Source organism: Leptodactylus fuscus, chromosome 11 (assembly GCF_031893055.1).
Source record: "Leptodactylus fuscus isolate aLepFus1 chromosome 11, aLepFus1.hap2, whole genome shotgun sequence".
NCBI classification, from domain to species: Eukaryota; Metazoa; Chordata; class Amphibia; order Anura; family Leptodactylidae; genus Leptodactylus; species Leptodactylus fuscus.
Genome location: NC_134275.1, coordinates 79,717,333 through 79,744,364, shown reverse-complemented (window position 1 = coordinate 79,744,364; position 27,032 = coordinate 79,717,333). Strand labels below are relative to the sequence as shown.

Sequence of the window (27,032 nt, the reverse complement as noted above, 5' to 3'; positions counted from 1 at the left end):
TCATGATAGTAGACTTTTTAACTGAGTCATGCATGATGTTAAGGAGGCTGCCCTCTAGAGGACGGCATACAGAGGCACTGTTCTCCTAATTACATCCTGGAGAATAGATTTGCATATTTTTTTACAAAGAGGTGTGTCATGTCCAACGGAGACATGAAACGCGTGTGGCTCACCCAAAATAAGTATGTAAATATGATACACATCATGTGACCCTTGGATTAGCATACTGAATAGAAATAATGGTGCATATTTGTTAAGTCTTCCAGAATGTCCGAAAAGTTATCACACAAAGGGTGACCTCCCGGAGTCCCAGAGGAGTGGGCAAATCTCCTGATCGGAAGAGTCACAGGCATTTTGTTGTGCTGGACCCCTCCCTTTCCATGCTCCTCCACTCCGAACCCCAAATCCTCAAATACCTTTCAGATATCAGTACGGCTCCCTCGCTGCAAGATCATCCAATTACTTAATGATTCAGCCAAAAATTTCAATACAAGTGTATTACAGTCTATGGTATAAGCAATCCAGTGATTGCTATGGAGACTTAACAAAAAGGAAAAATACATATAAAAAATATATAAGTGAATAATATAGAATGCATACCAGCCCATTCCTTATTCACTTTTCACAACTAAAAACAAAGAAAAACATTTAAATTCCTGCATAAGAAAAGTTTTTAAGGGGTATCAGGGTGGCTCAGTGCTTAGGACTGTAGCCTTGCAGCGCTGGAGTCCTGGGTTCGAATCCTGCCAAGGACAACATCTTGCAAGAGTTTGTACGTTCTCCCCGTGTTTGTGTGGATTTCCTCCCATACTCCAAAGACATCCTGATGGGGAAAATGTACATTGTGATCCATATATATATATATATATATATATATATATATATATATATATATATCCCTATATGGGGCTCATAATCTGCATTTTTTTAAAATAGATAATGCACGAACTATAGAAATCTAAAAATATTAATTTCATATGGGTGTAAAAAAAAATTAAAAAACAAAATAGCCAAATTTATTCCATTTTGCTTCCCAAATAAAACTGAATAAAGAGCGATCAAACTATCGGGCATCTTGTGCCACAAAAGAGAAAAACCAAAAAACCCACCATAGCCAGCTCCATCCATAGAAACATACAAACGTTTAAGATTTCTATAAAGGTAATTTATATAATTATATATTTATTATATATACATAATATGATATCACTAGAAACATAATAAAAATTTCAGAAATTTTGTATCGCTGTAATCGCACTAATCCAAAGACTATAAGGAACATATCCCGTATCTAAGGAGCATATTCCACAAAATTGTGAAATTGCAGTTTTTCTCAAATTCCACCTCATTGGATAAGAACAACATTACCCCAAAATTGTGACAAGTATCAGTGGGTAAATTTAGGGTACAAACAGTAGAGATGGACAAACGTTACAAGATTCATTTTGTGAATTTTGGCACCTGAAGTTCTATGATTATACTCTTGTGCCACCGGGTGCCTGGCTTTCTTTTCCAGAATCTTCTCCCATGGTCTCTTGTGACCTTTTCCAGCCACTTCAAGGGTGTTCTGCAATGTCCCTGCGATCACCACTGAGGCCTGTGATTGGGCATCAGCAGTCTCGAGGGGCACCCTGACATTATTAAGCTTTGGCTCACGCATCATCAGGTCAGCGCAAAGCACATGACCCTACATTTATTCCACTTATTATCTCTATGGAACCCTAAGTATAGTAACAATTCATGGGTGATGAAACCCCCAAATTTTTGGGTTTTGCCAAACCTGATTTTTTTAAAAAATTCATAACTCACCCAGCTCATTACTAACCAGTTTGGTCATCTGGATTGGAAGGCTAGACAGTCCAACCAAGCCAACTGTCTTACCCAGAAATGCAAAATGTTGCAAATGTCCTCAAAAAGTTGCAAATCTCTACTAAATTGCAACTTTTCACTCCAGAATTCTCCAGAATTTGAGTGCAGGGTTTGATAAATTCCTCCTATTGACTCACGATAATAACCTCCTCCTTCTCTTTAGAGCTTCCTTCACATCTTTATTTTTCAAGCTGTATATTAGGGGATTGAGCAAGGGGACGGCTGCTGTGTTAAAAAGAGAGTATAGCTTACTGGAGGCCTTGCTAGTCGTTGAACCTGGCTGGAGATACTGGCAGACCAGGGACGTGTATAGAAGGATAATGACTGTGAGGTGCGAGGAGCAAGTGTAGAAAGTTTTACGTCTCCCAGTAGAAGAACGAATCTTAAGAATTGCATTGACAATAAATATGTAAGGGATGAACGTCAGAAAGAACGGCAAAACAGCCAAGATTAGCCCATTGACGAAATTGAACAGTTCCAAAGCGGAGATGTCCCCACAAGGAAGTGCTATAAGGGGCATGATGTCACAGAAGAAGTGGTTGATCTCAATGCTCTTGAAACAAGTGATACTTGAGAGCATGACCACAAGTGGCAGCACCTGTATGAACCCAATTGCCCAACAGATGGCAGTCAACTTGCTGCAGAACTTAAGACTCATCACAGTATGATAACGCAAGGGGCTACAGATGGCCATATATCGGTCATAACTCATAATCGTCAGAAGAAGCAGCTCATCGGTAGTCAGTGATGCAAAAATATACATTTGGGCAAGGCAAGCAAAGAAAGATATTGTGGTATCTCCTGTAAGGAAGCTGAAGAAGATCCTGTGCATGGTGATGGTGGAGGAGGACATGTCCAGAATAGACAAATTGCAGAGGAAGAAGTACATGGGGGTGTGGAGGTGACGATCCAGGCAGACCAGCAGAAAAATAGTCATGTTACCCCAAAGAGTGACGAGATATGTCAGCAGAACCACAAGGAAGATTGGAAGCTGCAGCTCCGGGACATTGGAAATCCCAGATAAGATGAAGTACGTCACTAAAGTCTGGTTGGAGGAGCTCATAAGTCCTGAAGGAAATGGTGTCAATGTTCACAGTAAAGATGGAAAATATCAGTAATTTCTTACGACATGTTCATTACTCAGATATGATAAATAGAATGGTCTACCATGTCCTGGGCCCGGACTGAGCAGAGATAGAGAATGGGTTATTCTGAATAAACCCAACAAAACAATATTTGTGCTATTCATGTTCTTGGTAAAGTGAAATAAAAAGAAAATCTTCCTAGTTGCACCCCAGGTCCCATCTCTCCGAGTCTTCTTATCCCTATCTTGAACCGATCAGAGGACCCTACGAAGGACTGTACGGGGAATGGCCATGTCGGTGATGGATACAACAGCAATGTCTGGCATCTTGATGATCTCCATGGAGTCCGTACACTCTGTACACTCCATGTTCTTCACCTACCTTCATAGATACTCAGTGTACCAGTATATATAAGAGTCTTTCCCTCCTAATATATCATCAGCTCTACACAACTGGGAAATGCTGAGGATCTCCATACACTGGAGAATGAGGTTTTCTCCGAAGACATGATTATGATATTAGTTATTATAAAAATTATGTTACACATCTTAAATTGACATCCTGATCTAAATTCAAGCTTCAAGGTTGAAAATTACTATACAGTTGGTCCCCGATACATTTTAACTAGGGTTGAGCAATCAGGATTGGAAAACATCAGATCCCGATCAGCAATCAAGTAAATTTCACAATCGAAATTGGGTTCTAATCATGCCTAAAATTGATCGGGAACGGAATTCCGATCCTGATCGCTCAACTTACCTGCACAGATCCACTGCCGCTGTCGCTCCCCATTTTTCTCTCTCATTTACAGGCCTTCAGAGCGCCGTGTGTACCTCTAGATCCCAGGTTAGTGTTACAGACCTAGGAAGAAGGTAGGGCTTGTGGCTTAGGAGAGTTTGGGCAGGTACTGGGAGGGGAAACGTGAGTGATGCACTCACATCTCCCCGCCCTGTATCCGCCCACACTCTCCTAAGCCACAACAAGCCCCGCCTACTCCCAGTATCTCTAACACTATCCTAGGGAGGCGGGGGCGCGCATGGCAATCTGAAGGCATGTGAATGAGAGAAGAGGAGCGAGAAGAATGAGGAGTGGCAGTGGCAGCGATCTGTGCAGGTAAGTGGACACCAGGGAGGACTAAGTAGCCAGAGGATTTTTTTAAAATCACTACACAGCATGGAGTCTAAAAATTAAAGTGTTCAATTTTTGGACTCCATGCTGTATAGTGAATAGGATCATATTTGAAATCTGATCTTCGATAAAAAAAATTGCATTGACTTGCATTAGGATCAGAATCAGGTTTGAATGCAAAATGTTCAGAAATCGGATTTTAGAAATGATCCTGAAATCTCAAGATCAGCTCAACCCTAATTTTAACTTAAAGTGTAACTCGCATGTTGTTTTATTTTTTTGCAAATGTATCAAGAAGTGTTTGGTGAACATTTTTGTATTATACTTTATTAACCTATCTATCTTCCTTTGAATAGAAAACAGGCCATAAATTTCCCATTAACAAAGCTCTAACTAAGCATTGCCAGGAGACTGTTTTTACACATGTACTCAATGTAGTACATAGAGCTGAAGCATTTACCAATGGGGGATGGCCATTTCAATTGGCCGTATTTCCAGTTTTATATCACCTAGAAAAACAATTCCGATATGAGAACCTGCCAAGATTGAAGCACTAGCTATAAATGAATTTGAGATATCACTAGTTAAAAACACAGTCGGGCATGTGATGTTATATACAGTATATTCAGAATACAACTGTGTGCGGACTTTCCCTAGCAACAGCTCAGTTACAGAATGTTACAACCTGTTTTATAATAAAATGAAAGCTAGATAGGATAATAAAGTAGTATCGTTGTCACATTCCCAGAGTTCCTTGCCCCATGTCCTAACATGATATGCGAAGAAATCCTGTTCCAATGTGAATCGAATATTTCCTGAAATTTGGATTGAATTATTTTTCATCAGCTTCGATTCGCTCATCTTTTGGGTTAGACCAGGGTTATACAACCACAGAGACCATAAGTTCTCAAACTTTATGACACACATACTTCTCTAAAGGTTATATGGTATTAAATCTAGATTATAATCTGAAAGTCTAGGGGAATAAGGACCTTTCCAATGGGAGACAATCACTTGGCATAGAAGTCGTAAGACCACCATTTCCGGCTCTCCATCACCGAGATGACTAGGACATCTCCACATAGTGTGCAGGAGATCTGCCTCCACATTGTCACATTCCTAACAATGGGTGTCCTCCTGAGAACCAATCCTATGTAGGCGATGTGGGTTTGGATGTTTGTTCCTCAATCATGCAAAAACGGCTGAACGGATTTGCATGAAATTTGCCACATACATAGATAGGAACCCCGATTAAAACATAGGCTACTTTTTATCCCAGTAAATGACATCACTACACAACCGCAGTGAAGGAATGTAGGTTCACACAACACTAAAGGACCTGTGATGACATCATCACTGGTCCTTCAACCATTCTAGGATAAGATCATGCTAGGCAGTGGGCAGAGCTACGCACTATTTTGTGGGCATAGCTATATGGGATGCAGCTGGACACTGTGAAAGCTGATGAAAATGGAGTCTCATGGAAGATCAGGAGATTACAGAACATGCAGGATGTGTGTGGGCAAGAGGAGTATATTGGGTGTAGAGTTTCAGTGAGTACGACGGGGAATGTGTTGTTCTGCCTCTGATAGGGAGGGGGGAGAACTTTGGCACATTTCAGCAACATCTGTTCAGCCCTTTGTAACACCAGAAGCTGCTCAGACAGTCACATAACCAAACCCCTGTAATCACAATTGACCGATGTAGCAGAGCTTACGCAGTGCTGTAACACACCTCTGTAGGCTCTCCATATGCAAACATGTACATACAGCTGGGTATCCTACGCATATGCAGCAATGTAGCAGAGCCAAGACGCGGGAGCAGGCTGATCGAACTTTGGTACATTTCAGCAACATCGATTCAGCCCTTTGTAACACAGAAGCTGCTCACACACTGACATAAGAACACCCCTCTAATCCAAATGGCCAGATGTAGCAGAGCTTAGGCAGCGCTGTAGCACAGCTCAATACGCTCTCCATATGCAGAGATGTACATACAACTGAGTATGCTGCGCATATGCTGCGATGTAGCAGAGCCAAGACGCGGGAGCAGGCTGATCATCCACAACAGCAATTGGCTAAATATAAGTGGCTCAGCGCCAACACCAACTTGCAGACAAAGTCGCGGGCATATGCTAGTATACTAAATGAAGGATATAAATCTGTGACAATCTATACAGTCCAGTGAGAGAAGTCCTTGAGACCAGTTCCAAAACCCTACACTATATCTTTTCACTATCAACAGAAATCAAATTAAATCAAATCAACAGAAATGGAGGTTATGTACAATAGGTCCCAGGACTCCCAACCACTTTAGAGCCAATTGGAGTTGGTGCTCTCAAACCAAACAATTCACCATCTGTCCAGCCGACTGATCTCAAACACTCAAATGTTGAAGCTTGGCAGACAAATATAAGCCAAGGGTCTGGAACTGATAGATTTCCATCCTCCTTAAAGGGGTTGTCCCATAACAAGGATCCTATCTATACTGCTAGTTTGTGTGGATATAAGACTTTTTCTATATACATTACTTCATCAAAACTGCTTTGTTCGGACGTTATTTTAATTTATTCACTTCATTGTTTACACTGTGTTTCCATGACCACGGGCCCATGCTGAGCATATCTCAGGGGGGGAGGGAGGGGCTGAGTGCTGGGAGCAGCTCTGAGCTGTGCATGTCTCTGCCACAGACAAACAACAGAGCTCCTCAGATAGTGTCACAATACCCTTTCTATTTTCTAGAGACCAATGGCTGGGAACAGTGAGTCTAGCAATAGTAATATACAAATTGACTTACAGTCTGTTCTGTGGAAGGCAGGGAGGCTTGGCCGGAAGCAGTGGTCCTATACTCAGCAGGAGGGCTTGCTGGAGGCTGTAGTTCCACGGCTCCTTGGGACCGGGTGGGTGGCAAAGTCCTTGTAGCAGGAGGGCTTGCTGGGATCAGTAGTTCCACGGCTCAGTCTGTTCTGTGGAAGGCAGGGAGGCTTGGCCGGAAGCAGTGGTCCTATACTCAGCAGGAGGGCTTGCTGGAGGCTGTAGTTCCACGGCTCCTTGGGACCGGGTGGGTGGCAAAGTCTTAGTAGCAGGAGGACTTGCTGGGGGTAGTGGTTCCAGGTAGCAACCAATTTGCAGGTAACTAACCAACTTGGAACAGTCAGTTTAAGCTTGAGGACCTTGCAGAAGACAGACTTCTGAAACCAATACTCAGGCAACTGGGTAATCAGAACACACATGCTAAATAATCGAGAAATCAGGAAATCAGGGTAAGTCACAGACAGGAAACACAAAAGACTCCATTTTGACTGCTGGCAAAAAAGAGTTCAATAAAACAAGATCCTGACAGATAGGGTAGGGGGAGGTGAATGCTCCGGTATTTCTGAGCTCTTATCTCCTGCTCTTCCACTTGTCAGTCGGTTTAATTGAATTGACTGATGAGAGCTGAGATAGGGAGTCCAGTACCTCTGTATGTATTACAAACTGACTCAAATCTAGTTCTTCTACATCAGCCTCTACATCAGCTTCATACTGTAGTAATTCATTTACAACCAATCCCTCATTACTGACTGCAAACATAGCAGATAGCAGAGCAAGTGAAACCCTGCCCACCAATGTGCCGAGAAAACCAGGAAGTGAACAGAGCACAGAGCCTGCAGTTCGGTGAACAAGCATGATGGGAATACCCCTTTAAGCTCTGTAAGGGTATGTTCAAGCAGAGGAAAAGGTTGCGGAAACCTTTTCCGCCATGTGAACATTCCGCGGGGCTCGACACGACGGAATGCCGATGCAACATCCTGCTCCTGTGTAGACCTGAATTAATGGGCCTACACTGAAGCGCGCCTCGTGCCACGGATGCCGCAGTGGAAGGGTCATCTCACTTCTTTTTCCGCTACTAGCTAGGGGGCCGTTTTTGGCAGCGGATTTTGAGGTTTCATGCAATATTTAAAGAACGTGTGCCATGAAAATCATTTTGGCTAGGATTCACTGTACCCACCACATTAAGGTGATGTTTACACCATACAGTTGACTCAATAATGGATTTACAGTACAATAAAGGCTCCAAACCCTGGACCTTTGGACTAATATGTATTCCCAACTATTTATACTTGGAGACAAATCAAATCAAACAAGCTTTATTGGCACGTCCGAATAGATATTTGGCATTGCCAAAGCTAGTAAAGTGTGGGGGGAGTTGGAGTCGGGGGGGGAGTGGTGGGTATGGGGGGTGGGGGGGGGTTGGTTTGGGGTATAACAGTCCGTGGAGTCTCATCTTCCTCTTAGTTGGTGGCCGCTATATGGGGAGGTGGGGTGGGGTGGGTGGTTTGGGGTATAACAGTCTGTGGAGTCTCATCTTCCTCTTAGTTGGTGGCCGCTATATGGTGGGGTGGGGTGGGTGGTTTGGGGTATAACAGACTATCTCTAACCGCCCCGACCTCAGATCTCATCTCGATGTCGTAGAATTTTAATTATTGTAAAGATTTCAAAACAATCAGGAAGGACACACAGAAGATCTGGACTTCAGGTACTGTAAATACAGCTATTTACACTGTGTGGGAAGAGAGCTGGGTCAATGGGACACTGGGTCAATGGGAACAGCTCCATGTGTGATATTACTCCAGGTCCTAGAAGGACACCCCTTACACCCCTTACAATGAAATGTAATACTCATGTTTGAGCACAGTTGTCGTCAGAAATAGCTGGTTAAAATGTAATATGGCTGCTCAGGTTACGTGAGGATAAACGCAACTTCCAGCAAGAGAATTAGGTATCCCTCGGGGCACGGAGGCAAAGAGATCCTTGGAGAAATGTTTCTTCGTTTTCCGTGTTGTTGACGCTGAGACATTATCTCAGACGTTGGAGACAATGTTCTGTTTCGCTTCTAATTGGTCCCAAAGCTTTGGCGTTCTTGTTTTTATTTCATTATTAGAATTTTAATGTTTATTTTTACTGGAAATTTTTGGTATCAGTGATTCTTCCTGAAATGACTACTTGTAGACAAGACTGGAAGTGTTGACAAGCCAAGTCTTCTGCTGACTGGGTGTAGAAAGTGAGCTATACGGTACGAGGCTAAAGTTTTAGTCATGTATGGAAAAATTCTGGGGGACCCGAATGACGGAGAGCTGGACTGCTAAAACAGTGTTAACCTGCAGACACAGGGCTATCCCATTGACTATAGTGGAGTCCAACCTGTGTCCGCCATTTTCATGGTGAAAGTGGCAGAGTCTAAAGTCTGTCTTGGGCCACCCATTTCTGGTGGAGTCTGTAGTGGAGTGAACTTAGTTTTTTTTTGTCAATTAACAAAATGAAGGGAAATGTAAATCCCATCAATATTTGGTGAGACCTATGACCAATTCTTCTCGGTGCTTCCAGAACTTGGCAGGATGGCTGTTCCCACCATCTTGGAGAACTAAGCCCAGATTTTTTGTCGCTGTAGGCTTGATCCAATCCTTCTGTCTCTTCAAGTAATCCCAGACAGACTGGATGACGTTAAGATCAGGGCTGTGTGAGGGCCATATCATCCTATCCAAGACTCCTCCTCCAAAGGGCAATGGTCTAAGGTCACACTTTAAGGTAGTAGAAGGCAACCCCCTCCATAAAGTAAGCCTTTAGTGTGTGACTGACAAAGGTCCCCACTCTGGATCAGCCAATGGTCAGTGCTGTGCCTGTGTGTTCCATGCATTTTGTTCGGTACATTGCCTTGTTAATGCGCCTATTGAGTATTTATATATAGTGTTCATGTAAATGTGATGACTCGATGTTTTTGCAATGTGTATATTGCTGCAAGGTTGTTGCTGAGTCATCAAGCCATTTTCTGTTCTGGATGGAGTGTGGTCCAGTGATTCTATATTTTGCCTATTGGCTGTGCTGCAGGCCGTGCATGTCTTGTGTCCTAAGTACTCCTTACACAAAGCCGGAAGCCTCCTCCGAGATTCCGATGCATCCATTTCAGCCGACTGTACTTGATGTGTCAGTCCAGCAATGGAACCCAAAATCTAGTGAAGAGAGAGTACAGCGTGAACATGTAGATTCAAGACCCATGTGAACTGAGTGATCAGCAAGGGAACAGACTGCCATTGTCATCATTTGGGTAGATTGGTGTAACAAATGAGTGGGATAGTTGTCAGGATCATAGAGCCAATAATCGGCATGAGAAAATACTTTCTGCCTTCCAATCTTTAGAGGCCAACAAATTAGAGCTGTTCCCTGGCCTTGGAGGTATTTATGACCAGGAAAAGGAGCTGATCCAAAAAAGAGGGGCCACTTATAAAGCAGTTCAAATTCTGGAACTCGAGCAATGAAATACTACAGAGGAGACAACTACAGTTGCAAGAACACTGCCAAGGGGAGAGCCACCAGTGAGAGGCCCATTGAGGAACACTTAGGACCATATTACATGTTTGAGATCTACAGGTGCAAAATCGACAATTTAGAGCCAATATTTCATGGTCCTCAGGAAGAAGAGGTCCATTGCCAGATGTCAGTGGTGAGGGAAGACGAAAGGCAAAAGTATATGTCACAGTAGGCAATGAAGATGGTATTGGAGCACCTGCACCCATGGTCCCTACAGAATATGTCAGTAGGGTTCTGATTCTTCAGGGTCACCCGGAGAAGGAGAGTTGATGGAGGATTAGGTGACAAAATGATCTTTGAGTAAGGGACCTTGAGAGGACTCGCCCCGTGTTCAATTCTTGCTAAGTTGAATTGTTTTGTTGCCCGCCTCACTGTTTGTTGTAGAACATTCTTTCATCAAGAAGCCGAGCTAGAGGACCAAGGAAGGAGGATCTTCTGAAACTTGTTGATGGACGCCTGGATGTTAGTTGGCTGGTAATATTTAAAGATGGACGAACCCCTGAAGATTTGTTTTATCCGGTTTTCGGATGGCGCAATCCTCCGGTTTGGTTCGATCAGAATGTGTTCAGATAGAAGTAGATGTGAATTAATTATACTCTGGGGTCTCTTATTATATTATTATTATTAGTAGTAGTAGTAGTATATTATTATTATTATTATTATTTTATTTTTATTTTATTTTTTATTATTATTATATTATTATTATTTTATATTACTATAATATCTCCGCCTTCCACCTCCGTGACATTACAGAAGGGCAGCAGATCCGGTGTCTGGCACTCTTCTGTGATGTTACGTGACAAGGGGTCAACACTGACGCCTGTAATTGGGCCTCAGCAATGATAGGGGCACGCCAAGCACCGTGAAATGATGCTTTGCCTATTTGCTGTGCCACGAGAGGTGTCTTTGTGCTTTCTGTTTCACAGTTAATGACGCTGATCTCCCTTTAAAAGGAGCTTTCCGCACAACTTTTGGGGAGTTCAACAAGTCCTGCCTGGGATTCCAGTGCGTCTATTTCAGAAACCTGTCTCTGGGGTATTCACTATGTCAGTCCAGGTGTGCAACCCTGAGCTTTACCCTGAAATCTAGCAGAACAAGTGCACTGCATGAGCATGGAACCTTGTGAGATGAACACTGCAGCTTTACGAGCAGGAATACTGCGGTGTTCTACCTTAAGTCTGAGACACCAAACACTGTCTGACAACTTGGCTGTCAACTGCCTTGAACACCCCTGTACTGCTTTGTATTGCCTTATACACCTCTGACGACTTCATGCAACGTGGAACTACCTGGTGATACCGAGACCTATGGATTGTGTCTGCTTCTCTGACCTACTACAAGTCCCCAAAATGTGAGGAGTTGGCTTCCCTTTTGCATCATTTGGGTGGATCAACATAATGGGAGATGTAGCGAATACGCGATCGTCGGCTCCAACACCATCTACCCTTCATAATAGCAAATAAGAAGGAGAAGACAATGAAGTGACAATGCGGAGGGGCTTTTTCCTTTTATCGGGTGCAATGGTGAGAACCAACACTAGGAAGGTGGACTTGGTTTTTTTCATCCTTTCTATGAAGGTTCTTCTCCATTATGTAAATGACACATTCCAGGCAATATTTTGTGTGCACCATGTGAAAGTTAGGTCATGCAAGGGTTAAACATTCTGTTTTCCTGATTGCCTGTTTTCCTGAGACCTGTGTCAATATTTCGTTTGTATGGCTTGCACTTTGTTTCTCCTCCTCGGTGGGGCCTCCGATCGTTGACCCTTGGTAAGAGGTGGTGGTGTTGTGTCCCGTTGTGTAATTTAAGGGTTACATTGTAGTCCGCTCTGCAAAACCGCGTCTCTTGTTTTACTTGTCTCGTAAAGCCATGGGGGTCTCCACTACCTTTCGACTGATTCTTGTTTGTCTCCTTCACGTCGCCTTGGTGAGCGCCTTGCATTCTTGCATAAAAGGGAAAGAGTTACCCGTCAACTTGACTCAGGTAAGTCAGGACTCAAGACAATTCATCTGCTATATACTGTGTATCAATGATTTCAAAAATGTATCAAAATGAATTGCAGGTTGTCACAGCCCCGCCCCTTTGACTTGCATTTGCGAATAGTTTGCCCCAAACATTTATCATTTTTCACTCCCCACATTCCAAAACCCAGAACTTTTTAAAACTTTTTTACATTTAATATTTTTAAAATTTGCTTCATTTTTTTAGAGATTTGTTCTTATGGTGTTCACTGTGCAGCCAAAATGACGTCACCCGTATTCCGTGGGTTGGTCCGACTATGACAATTCCATATTTCTATAGTTCAGCTATTGCCGGATACCTAATGTGTTTATTTTCATTTTCGATCTAGGCAAAGTGTATTTAAAAAAAAAAAAAAATTGAATTTTTTTACTTTTATGTTGCGATACGGACCAGCTACCTTTAGCACTTCAGCTGTTGGGAAACTGCAAATCCCAACATGCTCCATTTACTTCTATAAGAGTTTCAAGAAATTCACTTCTCACTTCACTTCGATAGGAGTTGCAAGCACGGACAAGCTAGTGTGCATGCTGGGAGTTGTAGATTTGCACCCGGTGAAGTGCTGCAGGTTGTTGATCCCTGCCCAAGGAGGTCAGATCACCTGTACTGTATACTGCAATGCATTGCAAAATCCACTCATTTCTATTACAGGCTGCCTATGGAAACCGGTAATACAAAAAATATTGTTCAGGGCTGTCATGGAAATAAATTGACACGTCCAGGTTCCGGTCTGTTATGGGCATTGCTACTGGATCTCCGCTGTGTAGCTCTAGAGCAGGCGCCATATTTAGGGTGCATTCACACTACGTAACGCCGGGCGTGTATGAGAGCCGTACACGCCGGCATTACGGCAGACTGCCGAACACTTCCCATTCACTTCAATGGGAGCGCTCGTAAACGCCGCTGTTACGAGCGCTCCCATTGAAGTGAATGGGAAGTGTTCGGCAGTCTGCCGTAATGCCGGCGTGTACGGCTCTCATACACGCCCGGCGTTACGTAGTCTGAATGCACCCTTAAAGTGCTTTTTTGGTAGTATGTGTGGCAAGACTGTGGCCTGTCCTCATCAGATTTACGATCAACTATGCTAGCAAAGGATGCCTGAAATGTGCTGTGTGCCGGCTAAGAGTTGGTGTAGATTTTACTGCAGGAACCGAAGAGACACAAACAAATCAGGCACAGTCTCAGCTGGTGCAAGAGATATGAAGACCTGTGTGGAAGCCAGTCTTCATGAATCTTCACCATTGACTCTACTTGTCTATTAAGGAAGGTTCCCACTACAGTCATTAATGTCCATTAAGAGGTTGGTGGCATCCCCGTGGACGTGCTGATGATATGTCATGTTTTCTGGGTCTGGAATGCACCTTAAGGACCGGGCCCCACATGGAGTTTTACAGTCACAGCAAATTGGATGGGATTCTAACTAATCCCATCCCCACTTTGCAAGACTATATGCCCATCGGAGATGTTACGGTTTCCAAAAACGTCGCGGTTCTGGAAATCTCAGCATGTCAATAACACCTATAGAAATTCTGGCAGTGTCCCCTTAAGATTAATGGAATCAAAAGTCCACAGAGGAAACCCCTATGGACATTCTGTGAAAAGCACTGCGAGAAAAACCATGTTGCGTTTCTACCACAGGTTTTACATTGGTGTTTTTTTACTGCGGAACGCTACATGGGGTCTTAGCCTTAAAGATATTTAGTTACGGGGAAGTATTATTGTGCATGGAGCTCAGTGGTTTCTGTCTCCTTCCTCTACAGATAAATGGCCTGTGGAACGTGAAAGCGATAGCGTCCGGTGACAAACTGAGCGACATGCATTATTCCTTTGTCAAATTATCTCTAACAGAGACAAAGGGGACAATAACAGAATTCTTCAACCTGTAAGCCAATGTTCTCTTCGAGTATTAGAAAACCTTTAAGGGGTACCTGGTAAAGTGTTTGGGTGTAGACACGTCTTTCATACTGGTGGTGTCCATTATTATCTGGTGCTGTCCATTATTATCTGGTGCTGTCCATTATTATCTGGTGGTGTTCATTATTGTCTGGTACTGTCCATTATTATCTGGTGGTGTCCATTATTATCTGGTGGTGTCCATTATTATCTGGTGCTATCCATTATTGTCTGGTGGTGTCCATTATTATCTGGTGCTATCCATTATTGTCTGGTGGTGTCCATTATTATCTGGTGGTGTCCATTATTATCTGGTGCTGTCCATTATTGTCTGGTGCTATCCATTATTGTCTGGTGGTGTCCATTATTATCTGGTGGTGTCCATTATTATCTGGTGGTGTCCATTATTATCTGGTGGTGTCCATTATTGTCTGGTGCTGTCCATTATTATCTGGTGGTGTCCATTATTATCTGGTGCTATCCATTATTGTCTGGTGGTGTCCATTATTATCTGGTGGTGTCCATTATTATCTGGTGCTGTCCATTATTGTCTGGCGCTGTCCATTATTATCTGGTGCTGTCCATTATTATCTGGTACTGTCCATTATTGTCTGGTGCTGTCCATTATTGTCTTGTGCTGTCCATTATTATCTAGTGGTGTCCATTATTGTCTGGTGGTGTCCATTATTATCTGGTGCTGTCCATTATTATCTGGTGGTGTCCATTATTGTCTGGTGGTGTCCATTATTGTCTGGTGCTGTCCATTATCCATATGTTATATTATTATTAGCGACTATTATTTTACGTGGTTTTCTGAGCCTTTGTCTTTGCCTTAACCATTCCAGCCTGGAGATTAATAGCCCTGGACCTGTTGCTTTGGAGAGGGTGGATGATGAGAAGGAGACGCTGACTTATAGAATAGTTGGTCAATCAGGTAAGATGTCATTGCTCAAAAACCGCCAACTTAAAGGCGCAGTCCAGTATCACAACAGCATGGCCGCTGTCTTCCAACAAGCTGTGGACAGGGATGGCATTCACCTTTTCAGAGGTAGCGGTTGCACCTTGGTGTGACGATTGTCCAAAGCCCCAGCACCGGGTAGGTGGGAGCCCTGTTACAGATTGTGATTTGGGGCCTTGGAGCTTCACATGAACCCTCTACAAGCATATTATATCACGACAACCTAATAGTCTAAAGGTGACATGTTCTTTTCTCTTCTATACAGAATCTGAGTTATTGGCATTTTTCCAAGTTCACCCCGATGTGTTAATTGTGAACCATCAATCCAATGAATTAATTACAATGTCAGTCTTATACGGTGAGTCTCGTGTATGTCAATGTTCACATTATATAATGTAATCTTCAATAAAATCTGAATTTCCAGACAATAAATGTACAATAACTGGGTGGGTAAACCTGCCACGTCCTGTAATGTTTGACGCTCTTATATGTAAAACTGCAGTAAATGGGCAAAACTCTTTGTTTGGGACTGAACCGTGAGGTTTGAACTGGATGTTATATTATTATACCCAAGGTTCGATGATTATAATAACTGGTGGGAAAAATAGTAAACAGTCATACACATCCTCCTTCACTTCTCTTGGACTCCCTTGTGACTTCTAAAGTTCTTTCCCAGCCATGTTTTGGCCTCTTCTGGCCCCCTGGGTGACGTCAGCAACTCCAGGGACTCACTGAGGCTTGTGATGGGGCTTCTACAATTAAAAGGGTGTGTGTCAATGTAATGCATGTCGACGCACCTTACATGATCGCTAAGGCCCAAACACAAGCCTCATTGGTTCTCTGGAGCCACTGAGGTCACTGAAGAGGTTGGAGGACACCCAGGATACAATAATGGATGCCACAAGGGAGACCAAGAGCAGTAAGGACAGGGGAGTAAACTATTTATTATTTTTCTGCATGCAACTTTGGCCAAACCCAATATTTTTGGAAAATTCTTGATGAACTTGGTTCATTATGTTCACTATTCACTGTTCACTAATCTTTGGACCTAACCAATCTCCAGTTGGTCTGATTTTTTAGCTCTCTGGGTCTCTTACTAATCTCTATGTCTTAGTCCCTTCTCCAAGTGATTTGTGGAGCCATCACATTTCCTGTGATGAGATGGAACAAAAGTAGAGATTGTTGCCAGACAGTTTCAGTGAGGCGCCATCTTTAATTCTATGATGGTGGTGTCAGATGGCAGAGTAAGCTACTTATTTGGAGAGGTCCCTTAGACCAGAATCATGGGTTTTATAGATATTATAATATTTTTACCTAAGCCATATAGTATTTCATCTTCTCATGTACCAGTACTGGAGATCCTAGAAAGCAATATTTTACTATTCCCTATTTTCTGTCGCTAGTGAGATCATCTTCACATCCAGAGTCGGAGCTAGAATATTTCAATGAGTGGATCAAATGCAGAGAATTCTCCCATGTTAATGAGTTTAACAACACTGTGGATTATGGTAAGAAAATTAGTCTCTTCCATTGTGATCATAAAAATGTACAATACTCTCTACAAGGTTAGTCAGGGTGGCAAGTCTTCTTCAACTTCTCAAGATTAAGGCTCAGGCCCCAATGTTGCTTTTTTGTTGCAGATTTTGCTACATTGTTTTTGAGCCAATGCCAAGAATGACTACAAAAGGAATGGGAAATATATAAGAAGTTCTTATACATCTACCTTTGGCTCAATCCATTGTTTGCTTTGGCTTAAAATCTGCAACATAAAAAAGCCGTGTGCAACGTGGGGCCTCAGCCTGAAATGGCTTTTTGTTTGATGTCTTTGATGGTAAGCTGTTCATACCAAGTGTAAATTTTTAGAGATGAGCGAACAGTGAAATATTCGAGATTCGATATTCGTTTCGAATAGCCCCTCAATATTCGACTATTCAAATGAATATCGAACCCCATTATAGTCTATGGAGAAAACTGCTTCGTTTCAGCGTAAGCCAAACTTCAACTCAGGAGGGTCACCAAGTCCACTATGACACCCCAGGAAATGATGCCAACACCCTGGAATGCAACTGGGACAGCAGGGGAAGCATGCCTAGGGGCATCTAACATACCCAAGTACCTGTATTACGCCACATCTCATTGGGATCCCTGTCAGCTTGTGATATGCGGGAGCTGACTTTTTCCCATAGGAATGCATTGACCAGCGTTGATTGGCCGAATGCCATACAGAGTACAGCATTCGGCCAATCAACGCTGGTTCTGCCAGAGGAGGCGGAGTCTATCGGTCCACAGCAGTCTCCATTCTGGTCCGATCTCAGATGTAGCAGTGTTGAGCGCACAGGTGTAGCAGAGCTGAGTGTGCACTGAGGTCTGCTACACCTGAGATGCATCTCGGGTGTAGCAGAGCTCAGCACACACTCAGGGGGTAGGGCCATTATGGATATACCTTAGTGGAGATATATTTTAGATTGATTATTATTTCTCTAGAATATCGATCCTTCCATTGTCATCACTATAATGTGGATTCTTCTTTTTAGCACAGAAATGTTACGGACTTATTGAACAAAACAACTTCCTAGAGGAAAATGAGGTTTGTGCTTCTTCTTTATTTTGATACATGGGAACGTAACAGCGTCAGGAATTCCTTATCTCCGCCATCTGATAATCCAGGAATATTCCACATCTGTATTAACATACAGACCATTTCAATAGCCACATGCATACGGCTGTACTTTTTTTGAATTCATGTAGGGGCCATAGGACTAAGCCACATAAAATGGAGCATGTCCTATTCCGGTCCGTGTTCGTATGTTTTGTGACAATGGCTGCCATCCATGTGCTATCCATTCTGTTTTCACTTACCCATGCAGACTCTACAGTTGTATGCATGTAGCCTTATTTCTTATGGTATATCCATAGAATATGCCACAGCTACAGTATCAAATTGGTAAGATTCCCCAGACTGAACCAAGTGACAGCGGCAGGCTCCACTTATATTAAGTCTATGTGGAGTAACTGTTCTTTCTTGGCTTTCCATAGACTTACCATAGATTTCAATGGAGACCATTAAGATGGTAATAACATAGACCATGGTATTCCAATCTTCTCAAACAGTGAGGGTCCCAACCGAGGCACCCCCATCAATCAGACTCTTACACCACATCCTATGGATACAACATGCTGTAAATGTAACTATGATGTTCCTCTTATCCCCTTTGCTCTGAGTGGAGTAGTAATGGAGGCATGGGATCTTTATTCTTTATTCTTGACATCCCCATGGTCTGATCCCCAACAGTAAAAGCTATTTCTCAGAATACCCCTTTAAGATCACCTTTTGTTAGTCCATATAGACAATAATGACCTTGTCCTGTGACTCTCTTGGTAGGAAAATTTTACTTCTTGGCATCTTGTGGCTAAGTCTTCCAGCTCTATGGACCACCATTATAATGTGAGAATTCTCTACACCGCCCGGCTAGAGATCAGTAAGATAGGAGAAGACTATACGTTAAAGGAGATCATCACCGCGTGAGTCCTTCCCCAATTTTACCATTTTTTCAGGAATGATGTTGGGTTATTTTAAGCATTCACTAAAATTTTAGTTTTCTCTAAGTTTAAAGCTCGAGATTCTCAATGATTTCCATAAATGTTTCCATAACTTTTTTAACCATAGTCAACCTTTGTTGGACTCCTCTGAGGCATCTTCAACTTTTCTGGTCTTCTTCCTGACTGCCCACCCTGTCTTCCAATCTGCAGGTCAATGGGGAGCCTCAGTGGTCATGTGGAAGACATCAATATCATTGATCACCCCTGACAATACCACATAGATATGGGGGATGCCATGATGACCTATTTGTGTTTTTTTCAATGTTCTGAAATTTTCTTGCTACTTTTTGTTCTTAGGGCAATCGACAACGTCCTCTTAGAACTGAAGCTTGGCAAGTCCATGAAAGGTACAGCCCAGAATCTGGAGTATCTGAATGCATAAAATAATGACAATTTAAGCAACTCTTTCCTATACCCATCCCACATATACTATGACGCAACCAGATATGAAGCCCAGTACAGTTTCCGACAGTGGTCAAACAATCATGTGTCAAACAAAAAAAAAAATTCCATGATTCTAATTTCCCTTGATTTTTTACTAGATGGCGTTGTAGCCTTCACCTTTGCGACTGAGAACAATTTGCTGCTGTTGGCAATACAAACTAAAACAGGCCGGACCTTATATCTTGCATGTGAGTATTTTGCAGATAATGCATTTATTTATGTGTTTGGGCCCAAATGAATTGGGGCATTTATCATTCATTTTACCTGAGGTTTGGTGTAAAAATTTATGGGAAAAAAAATCATTTTTGCACCAAAATTTGCATGTTTGGAACATTAGTGCCCGTACCTTACATTCCAGGTAAATTACCTTGTTTGGACTTAGCAGGAGAAGACATGGCCTCTAGAGATGAGCGAACAGCGTTCCATTGAGTACATGTTCGATCGGATATCAGGCTGTTCGAGATGTTTGATTCCAGTCGAGCACCAGGTGACAAACTCACTAAAAATTTGTATCCCCTCCCACCTTCCCTGGCACTTAATTTGCACCAATAACTGTGCAGGGGAGGTGGGACAGGAACTACGACAGCGGAGGCATCGAAAAAAAAATTGGAAAAAGTAATTGGCTGCCGAAATCAGGTGACCTCCAATTTATACGAATGGTGGATTTAATATACAGTTCATATGAGACTGTGAACTATGTGACTGTGAGACAGGGATAGATGTACAGGCAGGGATAGCTAGGGATTACCTTTATTTAGGGGGGAATGTCACTCATACAGTTCTTTGGGGCTCTAGCTGGCCGGGATCCCTGTCAGCTTGCAATTTGCAGGAGCTGACTTTCAATGCGTTCCTATGCCGATATGTAGCAGTGCTGGCCGTGCACTCAGCTCAACTACTCCAGAGATGCAGCTGAGCTGAGCACACGGCCAGCACTGCTACACTGGAGATGTAAACCCTGCTGCACACTCAGCTCTGCTATCTGTGCTTTTATCATTTATAGGGAGTGATAGGAAGGCAGAACTATGTGTGCTTTTATTATTTAGGGAGGCATCTTATCCTTTACCATTTGCTGTCCCAGTTGCATTGCAGAGGTGTTGGCCTCATTTCCTGGGGTGTCATAGTGGACTTGGTGACTCTCCTGAGTCGAATATTGGTTTCCCCCTAAACGAGTATTTATTCCCCATAGACTATAATGGGGTTTGATGTTCGATCAAACAGCCGAATATTGAGAAGCTACTCGAATCAAACTTCGAACATTTCACTGTTCACTCATCTCTAATGGCCTCCATTGCCCAACAAATTTATCATTTGCCCAAGGATCTGGTGTAAATTACAACACAAATCTATGCCAGGTCCTAACCTGCTTCAAGACTGGCATGGTAACAACCAGTCTAGATAAATCTACCGCAATATTCTGTATTACATGTAGCTACCATGCCATGTTCAATATTTGATAGAGTATAGGAACTCCAGACATATGGGAGACATAGGACCCATTCTTATAATCAGTATGAGTCTGAGGAGTGGGATCTCTTACCTTGTGGGCAGTGGCGTAACTAGGAATGGCGGGGCCCCGTGGCGAACTTTTGACATGGGGCCCCCCCGACACCGAAGATCTCGACCGAGTCCCTCCTATGCATTCCTGCGCGCTCTATTATGTCCCATAGTGGCCCCTGCACACAGTATTATACCCAATAGTGGCTCCTGCACACAGTATTATCCCCCATAGTAGCCCCTGCACACAGTATTATGTCCCTTAGTGGCCCCTGCACACAGTATTATACCCAATAGTGACCCCTGCACACAGTATTATACCACATAGTGGCCCCTGCACACAGTATTATGCCCAATAGTGACCCCTGCACACAGTATTATAACCAATAGTGACCCCTGCACACAGTATTATACCCAATAGTGGCCCCAGCACACAGTATTATACCCAATAGTGACCCCTGCACACAGTATTATGCCCAATAGTGACCCCTGCACACAGTATTATAACCAATAGTGACCCCTGCACACAGTATTATACCCAATAGTGGCCCCAGCACACAGTATTATACCCAATAGTGACCCCTGCACACAGTATTATACCCAATAGTGACCCCTGCACACAGTATTATACCCAATAGTGGCCCCTGCACACAGTATTATGTCCCATAGTGGCCCCTGCACACAGTATTATACCCAATAGTGACCCCTGCACACAGTATTATACCCAATAGTGACCCCTGCACACAGTATTATACCCAATAGTGGCCCCTGCACACAGTATTAAGATAAGATAAGATAAGATAAGATAATCCTTTAATAGTCCCACCTTGGGGAAATTTCAGCGTGTTACAGCAGCATAGTAATACAGATACAGGATAATACAGAGTAATATGTTACAGACGTAGACACAGATAAGCTGAGAAGAGAAGATATACTAGGAGTCCATGGCAGCTAAGGAAAAACAGAAGAGAAAGAGGAAGACCTCATGGTCATCCTCATAATCATTAGTTCTCTGTGCGGAGAGCTCTTCGTTTGGTCTGATGTAGATTATACAGCCTGGTCGCGGTTGGAAGGAAGGACCTGCGATAGCGCTCCTTCTCACACTTGGGGTGAAGCAGACGGTCGCTTACAGTGCTGCCAAGTCCCATCAGGGTCCCATACATGGGGTGGGATTTGTTCTCCCGCATGGAGGTCACCACAGACAGTATCCTTCTGTCACCCACCACCTGTACTGGGTCCAAGGGGCTCCCCAGGACAGAGCTGGCCCTCCTGATCAGCCTGTCAAGTCTATTTCTGTCCCTGGTTGATATACTGCTTCCCCAGCAGGCCACACCGAAAAAGATGGCTGAGGCAACCACAGAGTTGAAGAAGGCCCTAAGAAGTGTCCCCTGGACTCCGAAGGCCCTCAGCCTCCTGAGCAGGTAGAGTCTGCTGTGGCCCTTTCTGTGCAGCGCCTCCAGGTGATCAGCCCAGTCTAGTTTATTATTGAGGAGCACACCCAGATACTTATAGGTCCTGACTATCTCAATACATGTTCCTTGGATCTCCACCGGGGTCGGAGCACCTCTCCGTTTACTAAAGTCCACCACCATCTCCTTGGTCTTCCCAGCATTAATCCTGAGCTGGTTCTGCTGGCACCATTCAACAAAATCCCGGTTTAAGTCTCTGTATTCCCTATCATCGCCATCAGTGATAAGGCCGACTATAGCAGAGACATCGGAGTACTTCTGTAAGTAACAGCTGGATGAGTTGTGCCTGAAGTCAGCAGTGTACAGTGTGAACAGGAATGGGGCAAGAACTGTACCTTGAGGTGCCCCCGTACTACAGATCAAAGTGTCAGACACACAGTCCTGGGCTCTCACATACTGAGGGCGGTTTGTCAGGTAGTCTAGGATCCAGTTGGACAGGTGATGGTCCACACCACCAAGGTTCAGCTTCTCCCTCAGTAGCCCTGGCTGAATGGTGTTGAACGCACTGGAGAAATCACAGAACATTATTCTCACAGTGTTCGTGGGTTTCTCCGGGTGAGAGAGAGCTCTGTGAAGAAGGTGGATGATGGCGTCATCTACCCCAATGCCTGGCCGGTAGGCAAAGTGGAGGGGGTCCAGAGCGGAGCTCACTAGGGGGCGTAGGTGTGTCAGGACCAGTCTCTCTAGGACCTTCATTAGGTGTGATGTCAGTGCTACAGGTCGGTAGTCATTGTAGCCCATCGGGTTGGGTTTCTTTGGGACTGGTACCACGCAAGATGTTTTCCACAGTTGAGGTACCACCCCCAGCTTCAGGCTCATATTGTACATGTGCGTTATAATACCACACAGCTGGTCACTGCACATTTTAAGAACTCTTGCGCTTATACCATCAGGTCCCCCTGCTTTGTTCGCTCTAATGTTCTTCATTTCCTTACACACTTGAGACTCCTGCAGGATCAGATAGTCAGATTGCAGTTGACCGCAGGTCGGTGGGGGTTGGGTCTTGGTGTGTGAGGGGAGGGCGGTTAGCTGACATGCTGGTGGAGGGAGCATTTGCTTGGAGTCGAATCTATTGAAGAATAGATTAAGCTCGTTAAGCCACTTCCTGTCCCCTACTGTTCGGTGCCTTGTCTTTTCCTTGTGTCCTGAAATTGCGTTAAGGCTGTCCCACACCTCAGAGATTCTACCCTCCCCCATCTGTAGCTCCATCTTCCGTCTGTAGTTGGCTTTCCCTTCTCTGATCAATTGTCTCAGCTGTTTTTGAAACCGCCCCCAGGCCATCTTTGTCCCCAGACCTAAAAATTCTCTTTTTTTGCTTGAGGAGAGTTTTAATCTCAGAGTTAATCCATGGTTTGTTATTGGAGAAACACCTCACCTTCCTAGTTGGTACCGTGCTGTCCACACAGAAATTAATGTAGTCCGTTATGCAATGTGTGAGTCCCTCAATGTCCTCTGGAAATGAGTCTTGAAACACTTCCCATAAAGTTATATCAAAGCAGTCCCTTAGAGACTCGACACTTCCCTCTGACCAAATCTTCACGGTACGGGTAACCGCCGGTTCTCTGCGCACCAGTGGAATGTATGTGGGTCGCAGATGTACCAGGTTGTGATCTGATCTGCCTAGGGGTGGTAGGGCAGATGAGTTATATGCATCCCTTACATTGGCAAAGAGCAAGTCCAGCGTCTTGTTGTCTCTTGTATGGCAGGTTACATACTGTGTGAAGCCTGGTAGAGTGGATGCTGAGACATGGTTGAAGTCTCCAGACACTAGGAGCAGGGCATGGGGGTGAGATGATTGCAGCTCACTCACAACAGCATGGAGGACTTCACAGGCAGCGTCAGCTTTAGCAGAGGGGGGCACATAGGCAGCTAGTACAATAACATGTGATAGTTCCCTTGGCAGGTAAAAAGGTCTCATGCCCACGGCTAGCAGTTCAATATCCTTTCCACACAATTGTTTCTTAACCACAATATGTCCTGGATTACACCATCTCTCATTGACAAATATTGCAATTCCTCCGCCTATTCGCTTACCACTCTCCAGTGTTCTGTCCGCCCGAAGAAGTTTGAAGCCCTCCACGGAGGCAAGTATGTCCGGAGTGATTTCAGTAAGCCAAGTCTCTGTAAACAGCATCATACTGCACTCACGAAACTCCTGTTGATGTCTGGTCAGTGCTGTCAGTTCATCCATCTTATTCACAATTGATCTCACATTCCCCATAATGATGGACGGGATCACATGCTTTTTGCGTTTTCTTCCTTCGCGTCTCAGTATGCCGGCTCGTTTTCCGCGTTTTCTGCGTTTTCTAAGTCTCCTTATTAGTTCGTGGGGGATGGTAAGAGCATGCTTGTCCAGCTTGTCCTGCAGCATGCTTCTAAGGTGTAATAGTGTCTCCTTAGTGTAAACCAGTCTTCCTTGTCTGTGTGGAGGCATGCTTCAGACAAAAAGGCTCAAAAAGGATTTCTTTATAAGAGTTTCTGCATCAAATTCCAGCCCATGGTAAGTTCTTATACTAATACTCCTTATAGTAATAGAAAAAAGTGAAGAAAAAAGGACGGGATAGAGAAAGATCAGTTTAGTTTCAGCAGCTGTAAACACATGCAGCCACACTCTAGGCAGGCGCATCAACACTGACTATTATGTCCCATTATGTCCCATAGTGGCCCCTGCACACAGTATTATGTCCCTTAGTGGCCCCTGCACACAGTATTATGTCCCTTAGTGGCCCCTGCACACAGTATTATACCCAATAGTGGCCCCTGCACACAGTATTATGTCCCTTAGTGGCCCCTACAGGACTAAATACTGTCACCGCTGACCGCTATACCAGGACAAATTGTGGATAAAAAAAAATCTGGTCCTGTGCATTACAATTTAGTAACTCCATGTGCCTCATATTAATAACAGTTAACCCTATCATGTCCCTCACATTAAGCCTTGTGTACCTCACATAAGAGTTACTGATATGTGAGAGACATGGAGGTAATAATAAAGTATCTTCATTACTATTACCCCCATATGTCTCACATATCAGTAACTCTTATGGTGAGGCACACAGGGGTTAATGTGAGGGAGATGATGGGGTTAACTGCTATTACTATGAGGCACATGGAGTCACTAAAACACAAGTAATCCCCCCAAATGCCTGATAGTAATAAGTATAGTAACCCCAGTACGTACCTGTGTAGCTTCAGTTTCATTTTCCTGGAGCAGCTTCTTCCTCTTCTCTTCTGTGCAGGACGGAAGGGATAAGCCCCGCCTCCTCCTCTCATTGGTGGGCAGAGGACAGCAGAGAAAGGGAGGGGGAGAGAGGGGGAGCGTCCTGAAGCGCTGACAGGAGCCAGAGCTGCAGCTCCTGTGTCTCAGCCGTTGCTGCAGCTTCGGGGCCCCCTGTTGGTGGAAAGTATTCCACCAACAGGGGGCCCCGATCATTATACTCGGGGGTCCGAAAAGACCTCCGAGCATAATGATAGCAGCGGTAGCAGCTGTCACCGGGCCCCTAATGTCCCTGGCCCTGTGGCAGCTGCTACCGCTGCTATGGTGGTAGTTACGCCACTGCTTGTGGGATATTATGGGACATCTCCTTTAATACTGGAGACCATGCCCTTATTACCCATAGATGAGATGTTGTTTTATGCATGGAAAGCCCCACAGGTATTCACCGCCTTTCTAGGTCACAGTAGAGGTGGGTGGTTTTAGGTGACATTTAGTGGAGCTGGATAGGCAATGCCATATCGTGAGAGGTCAGATGGTATAGAGAAACTCAAAAGATCAATGTCACAGTCACTAAAACTGGGTCAACCAAGTTGGCGTCTAATATAATCTTTATGACAACTCATGACCGTGTCTTTACTTGGAATAAGAAATTTTAATGATGATTATTTATGAGATGAAAGAACCATTTGGAAATCCAGATCCTTCCCCATCAATGGCACCTGTCATCCCATTGACCATTGGGGAATGTATAGGTCTTGCACAGGGGTTTCCCATGTTAAAAAAAAATATACACCCTATATACACTCATCATAGGAAAGCATATCTTCTCAGTCAACAAAAAAATCCATCTAATGTACAGCTGTAAAGAGAAGAGGAGGGAAAGGAGGGGGATGCAGCTGCAATGTAAACCCAGCAAGACATCAGATACAATAAATGTATTATCAGAAACCAACAGGGTGAAGGAGAAAAAAAACAAATATTAAGGACAGATCTAACAGTTCTAGATGAACTACTAATATCCATCTATAGTGAGTTTGATGTACCAGCTCATGGAGAGTTTCCCAATGTGATAGCTCCCAAACTAGCCCCATTACACCAAAAGGGTCTCCCTATTAGGCAAGATAAGAAAATTCTAGATTTCACTAGGAAGAAAGTCATGGAATGTGGCCATGAGAATGTCGTCTAATGGCCTGGAATAATATTAGTGAGAGGTGAATAGTTTGTGAGCGATACATGCGGTATCTTTACAATACATGAACATTCCTGAAGATTCCTATCTACTGTCTTCTAGCCCGGACACCAACTATAAGACAATCGGTGATCGACAAATTCAAGGCCCAGGCTGTGTGCATTGAGACCAAATATAACTATTTCATACCAGGGAGCATCGCGAAAGAAGATGAAGGTAAGAATCTACGGATATATATTCATAGGATCAACTTATCAGAGATCGTTCCAAAATATTCATGCTTTGAATTCTGAAACCAGCAGCCATTTTTACTATCTTCT

The 27,032-nt window shown here is 43.7% G+C and overlaps 1 protein-coding gene across 1 annotated transcript; it reads right to left on the bottom strand.

The window, feature by feature from the left end:
• Positions 1-2,002: 2,002 nt before the first annotated feature.
• Positions 2,003-2,932, bottom strand: LOC142185533 (olfactory receptor 5V1-like). The gene has a single exon (XM_075260961.1). The coding sequence runs from the start codon at positions 2,930-2,932 to the stop codon at positions 2,003-2,005; it is 930 nt and encodes a 309-aa protein (XP_075117062.1).
• Positions 2,933-27,032: the final 24,100 nt, after the last annotated feature.

What these genes read in the sequence shown, in the direction of transcription:
- LOC142185533 (XM_075260961.1), bottom strand. Translation starts at nt 2,932, where the DNA reads ATGAGCTCCTCCAACCAGACTTTAGTGACGTACTTCATCTTATCTGGG.